At 43.8% G+C, this 16,112-nt stretch overlaps 1 protein-coding gene across 7 annotated transcripts in view; it reads left to right on the forward strand.

The window, feature by feature from the left end:
- CHRDL1 (chordin like 1) overlaps positions 1-16,112 on the forward strand; it is a 160,571-nt gene that overhangs the window by 114,067 nt on the left and 30,392 nt on the right. For all 7 annotated transcript variants that reach the window (XM_074962480.1, XM_074962479.1, XM_074962475.1 and 4 more), the window contains exon 4: positions 3,319-3,412. In XM_074962480.1, coding sequence (XP_074818581.1) covers positions 3,319-3,412 — 94 coding nt within the window. The remainder of the gene's footprint in view (positions 1-3,318; positions 3,413-16,112) is intronic.

The following is a 16,112-nucleotide window of genomic DNA, read 5'->3' on the forward strand; positions in this document are numbered from 1 at the left end:
AAAAGAAGGGGTTGGGGAGTTGGGAGAATTGGCTTTGACATGAAAGGATGAGCCCTTCTGGGCATGATTAGGCTCCCTTCAATTGGTGATTGATGTTTAGATACCACAGTGAGAGACCCTTAGCAACATGACAGTTAGCTGGGGTGAGGGAGAGGGGTATATCAGAGGGCAGAATTTGTCCCTTAAAGTGCTTTATAGTCATTTTAAACACAAAACCCACTATGGTTCAGGGATTTGAATCACTACCACGTGACACTCCAGATGGTGTGTTTGGTCTGCTATCTTTAGTGCTCAATAAATTCTTTTTGACCATTTATTCCCCTGCAAGTATAAAACACTGGACCCTGTGCAGCACTTATCCTAAAGAATCTGCTACTTCACTTTCATGCACACATACAAACAGTAGCACACAAGCTTGGCAGTGGTGCATATCTTCTCCTTCTGCTGCTCAGAAACATATCGAAAAGGGGGGAAAGTATCTTTTTTAAAGTTATAGGGTTTCAGGGCATGATCAGGTCCCCTTCAGTCGGTGATTGATGTTTAGATACCACAGTGATAGACCCCTTGGCAACATGACAGATAGCTTGGGGGGGCATATCGGAGGGCAGAATTTCTCCCTGAGTGCTCTAAAAGGACTATACAGAAAACCCACCATGGTTCAGGGATTTGAATCACTAACACATGTAACACTCCAGAGTTCTAAAGTTATGAGGATTTTCCATTCACTTTTGCTAACCCTCCATGAATGTTTAAAAGCCTTCTGAATCAATGAATGGTAAAATGCTCATTAAACTGCTTAAAGGGGGTGCCTGATTGTGGGGATTGGGGGAAATTAATTTGAGACTTTAGGTGTCTGAAGAGAAATCATCAATCAGTGATTTTTAGAAAGAAGTTAGACAAGCTGGAGGAAAAGGAAATCATGTGGAATGCAAACAGCATATGAGCCTCATAGGTATTAACGTTAAAGAAGAACTGCCATGTTCCATGCAAACCCATTCATCATAAGATTCATGTGGGGAAAATCCTGTTTCCACAAACACACATGGATTGAATGACAACGGAACTGGTGCAAAGGGATATGGGAGGGTGGAAGTAGGATAGAAGACCATGTCCACCCTATGAAGGAGGCTACGCACGATCTTTCATGAGGTGGTTACAACATTGCTGACATGGCTGAATAGAGGGTAGGTGCACCGCCAAGCACAGCCCAGAAGTGGCTCCCTGCATCTCAGTGGATCCAGGACTACATGGATCCACCAGCCAATTCCCTCCTCCCCCTCTTTGCAGGGGTGCAAAAGTAGCTGTGGAGTAGAAGCACAGCCACTCTGCAGCCTGGACGGGGGGATTTCCTGTGGACATCCCCAGTGCTCATCCATTTACTCCAGCTTCATGCTTGGACAAAGATTTAGCTCAAAGAAATGCCACCTGAATGTTGACCTATAGTGAGAAGGCTCTTATTTTAAGGGGGAAAATACAGCAGTAAATTAGTAGTAATTGGTATTTCATGTTTTACAGTGATTGCATGTTCTTGTTTAAAAGCAAAAGCTTACGGGTTCAAAGTAAAGCAGAGTACCTAAAGAGAAATCATTATCTCCCACAAGGCAGGGTCAGGTCGAGTTAGAATTGCACACAGACTGTTAGGTTCAGTTAAGCGAAGTGTTTATAAACAGCCAGATCATTATTCTACTCTGAAAAGTGACTCTATAAACAGGGCACCTTCTTACTCAATAGAGCTGCTCCCTGTGTGTGTTCAGAGTCAAATCTGCAGCCGTCAGTGTCTAAAAAGTTTACTACTTTTTAAGCAGTGCAGACACAGCTAAGAAAGAGGGAGCTGAATTCTATTATTCCTTGTTTATCATAATCAGAATTGCTTACTATATTCTAATCAGTTACAACAGTGTAAACCCACTGAAGGCAATGGTATCGCTGAGGATAGCACTTGGCCTGTGGAACATATTATGTTAATGATGCACAAGAAGGAAAGAATCTAGCTTGGTTTTCAGAGCTCAGGTTGAGTTTGAATGGCTGGTAATTCAAAAAAACCCACCATTTTGGGTCAATTTTTTGTTGATGTAAATAGGCAAAAATCTCCATTGACGCCAATGGAGGTAGGCTCATTTACATCAGCAGAGAATTTAACATTTATACTGCAGCAATGCCGCTGAACCAATCGGTGTGGGGTCCCATCATGCAAGGCACTGTGCAGACCTATAGTAAATGACAGTCGCTGTGCCCCAAAGAGTTTACAACAAAAAGACTGGCCTGTTTTTTGCAACCCCAGCACATCCAATCTGGAATCACTGAGACACAAAGTTTTAGAGTCTTTTTTCAGAGTGGAATTGCACTTTGATGATGATGACAAGGAATGCTTCTGTATAGTGATGGGACCATATCAAGGCATGCTAATGTATGTGTTGGAGCCCAGTCGAATGGAAACTGATTGGCTGGACCAGTCTCATAGTATTCTGATGGCCCATGTGAAGTTGAAATGGATTTATTTCACGCTACACCAGAAACTACAATCATTCACAAACATAGCACAGCATCAATGTTCATGTTGAAGAGTCTTTCTTATTTACAAACATTAACAGCTTTCATAGCTAAATTAAGGGTATGAATTAAAGATGGGAAGTGGAAATCTGAAATAGTATTTTCTTGAGTAACATGGATAGTCTTTTCTGGTGTAACATAGATGGTTTAGAGACATCGGAGACTGAATATTCCCTGTGCTTTAATTATAAATCAAACCTAGATATGGTCAAACAGAATATTACATTAATTATGAATAATGAACCCTATTCCCAAATCCTGCTCATATTTCTTAGAAAAATAACTATTTACCAACTGGTTTTCTTTGCCTATTGGGGAATCAATACAATGAGAACAGAGGACTCTCTGCAGGTTTAGTGGAAGAATTAAAAATTACAGACTCTATGATCTCTTTTGCTCTCAAATGAATCCTCAACAGGAGGTGCCTCAGAGACCTGTCATTCGTCATATATCCCTTAGCCTTGGAAAAGCAGTTTCTAATTACACTTAGGCTCAAAAGACACTTGAATACACAAGTGAAAATTGTTGAGATCCCATTTCTAGATGCTCCCTTTGATTTGAAAGCATTTATGCTGTTTTGTGGATTTATTCCACCTTCTAATTTCAGTTACTACAGTGTAAATCTGGAATCAGTGGAGCTACCCCAGGCTTACACTGGTGTAACTGAGATCAGAATCTGGCCCATAACATTATCACCATAATAGCTAGATGCAGAATAGAGGGCACAATACCCAATCCATGCATTTAATTGTTGCATTATTTCCCCAGAATGGGAACGTATTATGCAGCAGAATAAGATGTCCAAGCCTACACTGCCCTACTCCAGTGCACGTGCCACAGCTGTGCTGCCCACGGTGTCCAGGTAATGAACGTTTGCAGAACCATAATTTGCTCTTGAACGTACTCTATTATTCTAAGCTATAGGAAGCAGGGTATTGCCCTGACTAGGAAACTGATGAAAAGTTTTCATGCAGAAAACCCCAGTATGCACTCCTTTTATAATAGGAGGGAGACTTGTTCTATGTTATAATAAGCCCTAGTATTTCCTACAGTGGTTTCTTCTGGGATTTCTTTGTAATGCTTAGCATGACAGTGGTGCTAAGATTTATTTTTTAAAATGGCCACTTACAGATTGTGCAGCATTACTAAGTAGTTGTTCCAAAACACTATGACCAATGTGCAGTTGTATAACATCACTGCACAATTGGAGTCCTACATCTCATATCCTAGTATAGCTTGTAATTAAGGACTGCTATAAATCACAGAAGCAGAGCTGTTGACATTTATGACGATATAAATCTGATTAGTTACTGTATAGTAAATTCTTGCAGACTGTACATTTATTAGACGTTCATTGTTAAGAGCCACTGTATGAAGGAGGTTACGCAGAACCTTTCATGAGGCTGTTACAACATTCCCGACATGGCCTAAAGGCTAATAGGTTTGACTGGATTTTTCCCCTAAGCTTGTCTCTTAATGGTACCCCTCATTTCCAGCTATAAAAGGCTATTTATGCAGCACTGTAGAAAGGGTGTTTATTTGGCTCTCTCCAGAGAGAGTTTTGTTGTCTGACGAAAGAACCGTTCCACTACTGAAACATGTGAGCAGAGGGTGGTATGTGAGAGGAGGGCTGTGAACTTGGGCGTCAGTCTGCTACGCATTAGGGCTAGGAGAATATTTGAAGTGCCTGCCACAATGCAAGCATAACACACTGAGCAGTGTGTTATGTTCGCCCTCTGTGCCCAACATGGGCGGTGGGTATCAAAGGCCAGGGGAGGCTAAGCTTCGCCTATCCCAGGCCTGTGGCCATGCTCATGCTCTGTCCCAAGGCCCTGCCCTCGCTCCTCCTCTCCCCCGAAGCTGGTGGGGGCTCAGCTCAGCTTGGGTCTCGGGCCGGTGGCGGCTCAGGCTGGTGGCCCATGGCAGCTGAGGTGGGGTCAGGCCAGGGGCCCGGGGAGCTCTAGCCAACCAGCACAGCTGGGCTGGGCCTGCTGGGGCTCCTCCAGCCGCAGGGAGGCAGGTTTAGGGCTCCTCCGGCCACGGGGGCTTGGGGCTCCAGCAGACGGGGGTGTGTGCTTGGGCAGAAGGGGTGGGGTCGGGGGGCTAGCCTCCCCAAAAGGGGGGGGTTCACCCGCCACACATGGTGCCCAGAGGCTACGAGTCTGTTACAGCTCTCAGCTAGGGAGCATGGCTCCCATAGCAGCTCATGGTTTTAGCTCTGGAGGTCCCTGGCTCAATCCTTTGTGTCAGTCAAGATTGCAGCTGTCACACAAACTCAACTGATTAATTTGGCTAAATCTATCTCCTAATCTCTCCTGCTCAGCAATGCAGGGCTGCTCTCTCCAGGAAGTTTTCCAATGCTCTGTCCTGGCTACATTTGTATCCCAAGCAACAAGGCTTCCACCACTCAATTTGTGAGATTACATTCCACCATGTAATAGATTTTGGGTCCTCACAAATGACCCAACAGGCAACAGGCCTTACCTGAATACCCGCAAGCAGAAAGTTGAAGTCCTGACATAGAACTTTCCCAGGTGCACAAGGGTGGAGTAATGACAGCAGGGCTGCAGGCACTCAGGAGTAAGTCAGGAAACTAACAGCAGCCACCTGGTAGTCAGAGGGGGAGGAGCCTCTAGGGAGGCAGGACTCCATGGTCAGTTGCTAGGGTGAAGCACACACAGATTTTTTTGATTGCTTTCCTGCAACGACATGTGCATCCTAAACCTCAAGGATCCAGCCTTGGGGAGAAAAACCTTGCATGGAGACAGCACTCTTATTGTTAGCTGCTGCTGCAGGTTGTAGTTCGGTTGTTTCCTACAATGATAGGAAACTCCAGTGATTACTCTATGGTCCAAATAAATCTTGTTGCTTGGAAGTGCCAGAGCTTTTGCCATTGGCCATTCATTTGAATTACCATCTTAAATGTCTGTAAGATTCAATCATGTGTTTCTCATCAGAGCTTCCCAAACTGCAGTTTGGAAATGGGTCGTACTTGAGTCATGTCACTTCAGACTCTTCTTCCCGCTGCTCCACAAGCACTGTATAGTGCCATCCCCCAAATACATGCCTCCTTATGTAATGAACAGAGGTAATGCCAGGAGGCGAGAACTTTAATTGGAAACTGGTACTTCATAGCAACCCCGGGAGAGAGGCTATTGAGTGGGATCCCTCCGAGGGAAGTTGGCAATGCTATCCTCTTGGAATTAAGATCTCCCCCAGCCAGAGCACTATGGTTCCTGCTGGCACCAAAAGGTGCAGTTTCCACCCCACACTCTCCCCTTGCCAAGGTGAATTTTACCAATTGTCAAATGCACGTACATATGATGTATCTTCTAATTTTCTTCAGTGTCTCCCAGCTGCTGCCATAGGTTCATGGCAAGCCTTTCCATAATCTTTTCATGTTTGTCGTCCTTTGAAGCTTAGTCTTCATTTTGCTGGTAAATCCAGGGTCTGTGTCTTTCATACACAGAGATTTTTCTCCCTTTACAGCTCTGTGAACCATGTGCTTTATTACCTGAGTTAGATTATGCTGATACTACAAGGATCTTCCAGAAAGCTGAGATCACTTTTCAGCTGGTGCCACACCATGGAAATTTCTGTGGTCTGTGCATGTTCATGAGCCCAGGTACTGAAGGACAGATGTCCGCATCTAAAAAGGCATCAAAACAACTGGTACCCTAAACTGGCAAACTAAAATGACTGAAGAATTAGCTTACAATGGGCCATGGAATCTGAACTCCTTACATGCACCTAAAGCTTGTCCATCCAGATCAGGACGGAGGTACTTTTGCAGGATGGGATAGGGGACCCTTGCACTGCAACTGTTTGATCAGGATGAGTTCCGTTAATAATTAGAGAACTTCAGTCTGCAGGCCTGTCTAAATTGTACCGTTCATGGAAACAAAGTGCCCTGATTAGTTTTTGAGGCATGTAGATGAGTCCCACAGTCATGACATTACTATGGACAACATTTATAAATGTAACTAAATTTAAAATATAAACTATACATTTTCTACATTGAGCAATGTGCCTGAGTCATTCCAATATGGAGCATTCAAAGTAAGGTTTAAGATGATAAAGTGAATATTTGAATACGAGGAGTCGCAAATTTACAATAGGAGTAAAAATGTTTAGAAAGGGTTTCCGTATTCCACTTGCTGCTTTGATCTTCAGATATGTTTTGCTGGGTATTCCAACATATTGGCATCAGCCCATCTGGCTCCATCATTTTTTAAGCTTACTGCCCAGATACACACACGAGCTTCCAGGAACTTTCATGATTAGTAACACATTTATGTTCAGACTCCTGTGGTGTTATGATTTTTCAGCATGTATCGAATTCAATCTGTTTCTTTTCTCATTTAATTTTTTATTCAGATATTGAAATAGCTGTAACAGAAAATGCAAGGCAGTGGTATACAAATAATCTAACACAAGAAGAGGTTTCTTGCAAGTCATATGTAGTCATATTAGAATGTCAGAGATTCAATCCTGCAAACTGCTGAGAGCTCTTACCTCTCATTGACTTGCATATTATGTATAAATATAGGGGCACGTGTATATTACAATGCATGTTGCATTGGATTAGAACAGGGGTTCTCAATCTGGTGGTCATGAAAAGCTTTCAGGGGCCACCACCACTCTGCACCTCCTATACTGTTAAATGGGAGAGGCCCAGTTATATCCTGGCTAGGAAGAATAGAGATTCAGGGAGTTACAGTCTAAAAAGTTTGAGAGCCACTAGATTAGACCACCACTTCCAAGAGTAAATGACTTACCTGAGGAACATTGAAATCTAAACTGAGGGGGAAACAAATTAGGGGCCTAGATTCTATTGAAGTCAAGAAGAGTTTTAATGAACTTTAATGGGAATAAGGTCAGGCCTACACAGAGAGGTTAGGAAGAAAGAGGGGGAAAAACAGGAAATAGTAATAGCAAAGCTGCTGACCTACCATCAAACTGACACTGCTGGTGCAAGAGTGGTTGGTTTCTCCCATATAGAGTGTACCTTTATTGACTGACAATGCACTGTATGAAATTATAGTAGGAATAAATCTCAACTTCTTAGCTCCTTCCTTGAAGATTTCAAGTGGACTAGAAGAAAAATACTCTGCACAAAATTCTTTATGAACACAAAGAGTACAGGATCTTCTCTATGAAGAAACAAACCTGAGTCAGTAACATGGATCCAAACACTGAGAACTTTGTGGGAATTTGGATTTGGATCCAAAATTCATGGCTTGCTTTTGAAACCCCAGATCCAAACAACCCAGTCTGCGTGGCAGTCTAGATCTAGACCTGCAATCTGCACTGCAGTCCATGTGTATCCCCTGCTAGCAATGAGTTTTTCATGTTTAACTCACCAAGATGAAGAGTAGCATATACCCAATTCTAAAGGAACTTTATCACCAGGAGTTCTTATATCTCCCATGTAACTAGACTGTCTACACTTACCATGGATCGACGCTGCAGCGATCGATCCACCAGGGGTCGATTTAGCGGGTCTAGTGAAGATCCGCTAAATTGGCCGCAGATCGCTCTCCCGTCGACTCCAGAACTCCACTGGAACGAGAAGCATAAGGTAAGTCAACAGGAGAGTTTCTCCCATCGGCCCAGGGCGGTGTAGACACTACAATAAGTCAATCTAAGCTACATCGACTCCAGCTACTTATTCACATTGCTAGAGTTGCTTAACTTAGGTCAACTTAACCCCATAGCGTAGACCTGCCCTCAGTGTGGTCATAGTCAGTAAAAAATAATATCGATATAGTGCCTTCTCACTGGTGCATTTCTGGCACATAGCCGTTCTAGCCAGGCAGCCAGGGAATTTGGCCAAGTGACCCATACTACCACCACAGCAGAAAGAGTGAGGAGCCAGCAACTTTTGCTGTGGAGCAGGAGTAGGTAGCACCATATGACTCTGGGTGATGGAAGCAGGAGGAGCAGATGCTGGTTTAAGTGTAGACAAAAAGTTAGCTGCAGTCTGAGACACTGAGCCCCTTGCAGTCAGAGCCCTCTGAAATGTCTCCCTCTTAGTGATCATGGCATCAAAAGTTAGAGTTCTAGCATCTTCACCTAGTAACCATTTGCCCAGGTGGTTATTGGCTATGCCAATCACAAACATCCCTCAGCATGATCATCATAACATCCCCAAATTCACAGTCCTGGCCACCTGCCACAAACAACATGCAAACCTCACATATGGTTTCATTGGGCTGCCGGCGAGCTTTAAAAAATGTTTTCCTCTAGCAGAACAGAATCTGCAGTGCTGAAATACTCATTGAGGCACTGCACAGCTGCATCAAAGGAGAACGTGGGCTCCGGAAGGCCACCATAAACATCTACGCCATCATGGCCTAAGCAGTTCTTCAGCATGGGAGAGTTGCAGGATCTGTACGTTTGTGTGCTGCGGTACACGGGTTCACAATGATGGGAGGCCTGAAGTGCACACTGTAAATGTGGAGCTGCATGAGACTACCTTAACTAGGGACCCTGATGTTTCCTTAGCATAATTAAGTACTAGAAATGTCCATACTGGGTATGGAAGGTGGTCTTCCATGCATCTCCTTTCTGGATCCGTACCAAGTTGTATGCTCCACAGAGGGCAAGTTTCAGGAAGATCTTGACAGAGCAAAGCCTCTCAGAGTTAATGATTTGGGGTAGGGATACCAGTTGCAAACAGTGACCGTATTTAGCACCCTGTAGTCCACTCAGAGCAGTAACGATCCATCCTTTTTTACAAAGAAGATCAGTGTCCCAGCTGGAGAGGTGGATGGATATATGAACCCCTTTCAAAGGTTCTCTTGAAGGTAGCTCTGGAGGGCCTATAGCTTGGGCTCAGAGAGTAGATGTGGTCAAAGGGAACCTCTGTTCCCAGTGGAAGATCAATGGGGCAGTCATAACTGCGATAGGGCAGCAAGATATCCGCTTTCTTCTTGTCAAACATGTCAAGGAAGTCTTGGGACCTGACTGGTATCACAGGGGCTGTACAAAGAGACATGGAAGATGCTGCAGTCACAGCCAAATTTATCCGATAGTGGAATCTGGTTGCCGGAGCGGGTGGGGTGGGGGTGGGGGGTCAAGAGCAGGGGCGGCAGGTGGTGTGGCTTTCACTTGCAGGACTGTAATCTATGCCTGCAGATTCTATACAGCACCCACTATCTCTGAGAGGGAGACATTGGTCTCGTTGGGATCTCTGCTCACAGAACTGGTCCCCTATTTCCCTGAATGATTCCTTCCTTTGAAATAGGCTGCTCAAACTCTCAGGAGACTGGGTTGTAGGCAATCAGGTCTAGTGGCTGGAGCAGGAGTCAGGCCCAATGATTGGAGTCTAAATGCCAGAGCCAAGTATCAAGATGGTCAGAACCAGGAACCAAGACTGAGACACAGAACTATAGCCACAGCAAAGGGTTGAGACAGAGTCAGCGCCAGAAATCAGAGCAGAGGGTCAGAATCGGATTACCTGGAAGCTTGTCTGATTTGCACAATTATTATGCCTGCATGTAAAAATTGGACATTTCCATGCTCAGAGAGCAAGTGAAGTCTCTTACTGGGCAACTCGGTACAAAGACTGGGTGCATAGTTGCACAAACCAGTTAGGTGCAAAATGGCACCACTGACATTTGAAAAAGTCAGAGTCTCAAGAGTTCAGGAAAATGAGTGGGTTTGCTATTCTAACAATATGGAGTATGAAAGCCTCATGTCAGAATGTCACAGAGCATCAGAAATTAGTGACCAACTATCCTGGCAGTGCTCATTTACTCATTGCCAGCAACACATGAACCTCAGAATCCCTGGAGGTTTGGTTCAGGTGAGTACCAAAGTTCAGAGTAAGCCTATCTGAAGCTCTTGATGCCCCAAATCTGAACTAGAAACATAATGAGAACAGGCTTTCCTGGGTGATTTCCAATACTGCCTGCTACTCAGGGTTTAGCTCAATGTTCGTGTTGCTTTCCAGTTCACCTATAATACTAGATTCATTAGCACTGCTAGCTAATCTCTCCTGGTGGAATTGTCACACCCAGTTTCTTTTGGTCATTTAAAAAAAAGTCTATTTGAAAATCAGCTACTCAACATGCCTTGAAATAAACCCGTATCTATATATACAGATTAGGCAGTTACAATTTCTCAGTACTTTGAACTGCCATGATATCTTGTTGAGAATTTTTCAAAGGTATTTAGTGAAAGACAAATTTGGCAGAGCTTCCAGGGTGTTTCAAGTACAGCTCAAAATGCATCAAGACTCCATGCAGTTTGCTACCCTGGAAGACTGGGGACATGATTTATACAGTGGTTCAGCCTTAGAGCGTGAACTGAAATGTAGCTACAGAGAGAGCTTTTTTTTTTTTTTTAATAGCTCCCCTCAGACTTTTTGTTGGGCTATTTTTTATGCCACCATAAAAGAAAATACAGGAAATTAAACCTCACAAAAATATATTAAAACAACACAGAGTCTGACTTTAACCCAAGAAAGTTAAAAATAAATCCTTGAGCGTTTAGACTGAAAGGGCATCCTTAACTCAGCTCCGTATGGAAACTCATACTGCCTAGGTAAAGCATTGCTGGTCCCTTCAAGAGGTGGGTGATCTTACACATGCTACGGGCCGGTTATATTAAAGACCAAGTGGTCCCCTCATCTTTGAATTGCCTTGTTCTTTCTGAGTTTAGCCTAGTCATTGAAGTTACTTTAATATAAGGTGTTTTGTGATTTAATATCTTTGACACCTGCATCGCAGAGCTGCTCATATGGATTCTGTTAGTACTTGTGTTCACAGTTGTTTGATAGTGGATAGCTTTTCAATTGAAATTTATTGTCACCTTCAACCACTCCTCAAAAGCAAAACAATTAAATTGCTTTTAAAAAAAACCCAGACCCTGAGCCACATTATTTATATTTTATTTACATTTCAGATTTATATAAAATTAAATTGTGATGCATGAACAACAGGAAAAGGCTATCTGCAGATGGACTGGATAGACTCCCACTGATAAGGTGGGATTAGATAAGGACCTCTGTGAAAAAGGGACGCAGTTAATATACACCGCCACCCACAATGCAAATGAATAAAACAGAAAAATAATTCAGAAGATGAAATCATTAAGTTAAATGGACTTTAGATCCCTGTGATGTATTGAGGACTGTGTTGGAATTGCAGGCTATCATTTTAAGAGTGGGATGTTTCCTGGTCCTGCTTGCAGGCTATGGGTTTCTGTAGTAAAGTATCTGGGAGCATCAGTCTGAAGACAGCCAGTCGATAGTAAGATGGGGTGAGTTGCGGCTCTTGGTTTTAGGGAGCAGCCTGTTTCTTTCTGTGTGTTTTCAGGTTCTTGTGTGCTATTTTTTTGAATTCTAAGAAATAAAGTAGTGTTACACTGCAAACTTCCAGCCTGAATATTTGATGTTTTTATGTAACTTATGTGTGTATGCTGTGAACTTAATAGTACCAAAGGCTATAAGTAGGAGGAAAGAGATGAAATTAAGCAAAGGAAGTTTTAGAGAGAAAAATCAATTTGCTCTGTTACCCTATGCGAAAATCCCCCACAGGTCTCCCATCACAAATGTTATTTGAACCTAAACTGTATAAATTATTAGAAGATATGTTTCATTAGCACAACATAGTTGGTCTTCTCCAGCTCTGGTCCTTATGATCCCATGGAGGGTGAAGCAGGATTTAGTTCTGATGCTAACTGACTATAAAACATGTATGACAAGGTAGGTGAGGTGATACCTTTTGCTGGTAAGAGAGACAAGCTTTCAAGCCACACAGAGCTCTTCTTTGGGTCTGGGAAAGGAACTCTGAGGGCTTGTCAACACAACCTTGTCGCTAAAAGTCAGCGTGTGTAAATGCTCTTTGTCGTCACTTTTGCCGTGAGCGGCATTAGCTTTGTCGGCAGGAGAGCACTCCGACCGACAAAGCCGTGTTTACACTTGTGTCGGCAAAACTTTTGTCTTTTGCTGGGGGGGGGGGGGATGGAGGGGGAGCTTTTTTAAGTACCTGTGAAAGACAAAAGTTTTGTCTTCAACTTCACAGTCTATGTAGACAAGCCATGAGCTAAATGCACGCTGGAATAGATTGTTTAGCATAAGTTGTTAGCACATATTCTAAGGGACCAATCAAGGGAGAGAGGACCGCTGCAGTCAGATAAAACTTGAGCATCCCTTATCCTTTATGACATCGCGGTGTGAACACATTTGCTCTCTCACTAGCCCATGAGGTTAGCCTCAGTCTTGTCTAATAAAATAGTACTCAGGAGAGAATCATGTACTGAAAGATGATGGTGCTTTTTTCTATTTTGGGGGCTCAATTCTGTCATCCAGACCCAATGCTGTATTAGTTGCAGGATTGGAAGGTGCACCAGCTGAGTGAGCGGTGGTGGTGAGAAGCATTGTGCCATTGTTAGAGAGGAGCACAGAAGACCCCCTCCCTGGGCACTGAAGGGGTTGTTCGGCAGCCTGAGCACACATGCAGAAAAGGCATGGCTTGCATTGTCCCTAGCACCAGCTCCTCTCCATGCAGAGGGATAAGGACATAGCCATGCATGCTGGGGTGGCCAGAATGTGGCCCTATTTTTCCCCTCCCAGAAACACCTTTAAGCATGAGTAGAAGTGATGGTGATAGTGCTAGAGAATCAGCAAATGCAGCTGAGTGAATGCAGAGTCCTGAGTGCTTAGAAAGTCTGTATCATTTCTCTGAGCCAAGTTCTACAATCTGTCATCATAATCATCATGGTAAATCCCAAAGGGACACGGCCTCATTGCAGATTGGTCCTTAAGGTGCTCTGGCTTGATATTCAGTTTGTCTATCACTAGCTACAGTATCTTGATTGTGCCACCAAAGCTTTTGGAGACCATGTGACTGCTGGTTGTGTAACACCATTCCCGGTACGTATGCTTCAGAATTTGTTGGACTTCCATTCTAACAACATGTCCAGGAGTAATAAGCCACCAAACCAAACCAGGGCTGATGGAAGCCATTGCTGGGTTCAGCTTTGAATATCCTCATTTCTGATCTTGTCTTGCCACTTAATATGGAGCAACTAACAAAGACAAAAAGAACCAAAAATGTCAATGCGGTGTTCTTCAGCCTTCCTAAATGCCCGTGTTTCAGTGCCATACAGTCGCGTTAGTATAATGGTGCTTTGCTAGAACCACAGCTTTGTGACAAGCTTGAGGACACGATGTCCCCAAAACATGGCAGTAGTTGTTGCTATATAAGTATCCACATCCTTCGCGCATCCTCCAGCACTCTCTATGATGCTGCCCAAATATTGACAGCTGCCACCTGCTTGATGTCCCATCTGGGCAGATTAATACTGAGCTGGTTGTAATCTGGAATTGGAGGCTACTTGATGGTAACGGCCCGGGCCTTTGTTTTATCCCGGATTAATAACCAGACCAACGTGTGGTGCTTCTTGCCCCACCAGATCGGCCATCGGGTGCAGCTATTCACCGAACTGCGCTAACAAGACAATGTCATTGGCATATTTGAGATCTCAGAGCAGAATGGTGTCCTCTCAGTGCCTCTGACAGCTTCTCAACCAATCAATGACAATATTGAACAACCCCGGGGACACAAAGCAGCGGAGTCCTGTAGAGTCAGAAAAATACAACGTATATCTGCCATTGACTCGAACACAGCTTTCCATTCCATTATAGAACTCTTCTGTCAATGACACTATCTTCCCAGGGATGCCCGGTTGCCTCATCAGATTCCACAAAATGGCTCGATGCACTGAACCACGGACCTGGTGGAAGGCTATAATAAGTGCCTCACACGGCTTATTAAATTCAGCCTCTTCTCCAAAAGCCGTCTCAAAGTAAAGAGCGGGTGGTCGACAGTGAAATGATCAGGTCTAAAGCTGCATTGAATATCCTGGCCTTTTCCATGAAGGGCATCGTGGATTCTAGACATTAACAGGGAAGCAAAGACTTTCCAAGGGACTGACAACCATGTAACACTATAGTTGCCACCTTCAGCTTTATCTCCGGTTTTGAACAGAGGCAGAATGACTCCTTTCTTCCAGTCATCAGGGATAATATTAGTTTGCCAGCTGTTCTGGAGAAACCTATGCAGCCATGGTACAACAATACTCTCACCTGTCTCCAGAAACTCAGGGGTGATGTTACAAACCCCTGGCACCTTCCCAGGCTTGAGCTTCTGGACTGAGATCTGGATCCCATCTTGAGTGAAGGAAGACAGCTCTACAAATGGAAGTGAGACTGCAGATGCCAGACAATTGAGCAGAGTCTTCTACAACCTATACTCAGGCTTAAGTGTGGTGTCAGTGTGAGAACTGCAGCAGCTGGCCCTAAAAGTAGTGCCTGTAAAAATAGAGGGTACAGGGTGTATATACTTAAGGGCATTTTCATCCCTGATCTGGTGCAGGTGCCAGAGCAAGGACAGAGAGAAGGTGGCAGCTTGTGCCTCCCCTATTCAGGGGCTAGTTCAGCACCTGGAACAGGCTAAGGCAGCCCTCAGCGCAGCCTAACAATGGCCCCTACAAGACTTCGTCAGGGTGCAGAATCATCATGGCACAGCTCTGCCTTGGCTATGTCCCCTCCTGACCCACCCTCTCTGGTCAGCACCCACCACCAAAGACCTTATGCACCCAGAGGCTGCTGCAGAGGTGAGTTGCTGCTGGCAGAAATGGCTCTGTGCCCCAATATGGTACCCTGGGTATTCCCAGGATGATGGAGAGCTTATAACTGCTATATAGCCACTTTGCACCAGCCCTGCAGGTATAAAGAGCCCAGAAGACAATGATGAGTTGAATTGGGTCCCTAAGTACAAATTCTGCTCTCAGACACATTTTTGCAACCCTACTGCTTTCATTGTTCCTTGTTGTCAGTGGGGCTGCTAGGGGAGAGATGAAAGCAGAATTTAACCCTCTCTGTTGTAGTAAAATGCCTTGATATCTTGATATATACACACAAACTATTATTATTTATTTGTTCTATTTCCCATATAAATATGTGAGGGGTTTTTTTTAAAACAAAAAGCATAAGATGTTTTTTAAAATAGAATTTTAGGTTGAACAAACAGCCCCCAGGGCTAGGAGGGGCAACAATATATTTATAGTCTCTAGTATAAATAAAGCCAAAACTGATCCACTCCTGGTTAGAGTCTCATCTCAGGAAAGAAGGCAATAGTCACTCCAGATTTACACCTATAAAACAGATCAAAATCAGGTCCACCTTGTCAATCAACTCTTGTAGCAAGCCCCATCAATCTCTTGCTATCCTCATTTATTTAAATCTCCTGCAGCTGTGTTTTGGATTTGTACAGATCAAATTTTCAGCACTTATTTATTCTTCCATTACAAATGTGTCAGATATTGAATAGGCTCTTTTCTGATCCATGGTTATCATATTTTATTGGCTCATGGACAGTATGGGGTAGAGTCTGAAACTGGAGAGTTTCTGATTGGATTCTAGTTTTAAATATCCTTCATTTGGAATAACACTAATATTGAGATTAAGACTCCTCCTAGCATAGGGCCCTATCCCAGGTCTGATCAAGCTGCTTGCAGCACACTCTAAGGGTGCAGGGGGAAAAGAGCTG

This window comes from Natator depressus, chromosome 9 (genome assembly GCF_965152275.1).
Source record: "Natator depressus isolate rNatDep1 chromosome 9, rNatDep2.hap1, whole genome shotgun sequence".
Classification (NCBI taxonomy): Eukaryota; Metazoa; Chordata; order Testudines; family Cheloniidae; genus Natator; species Natator depressus.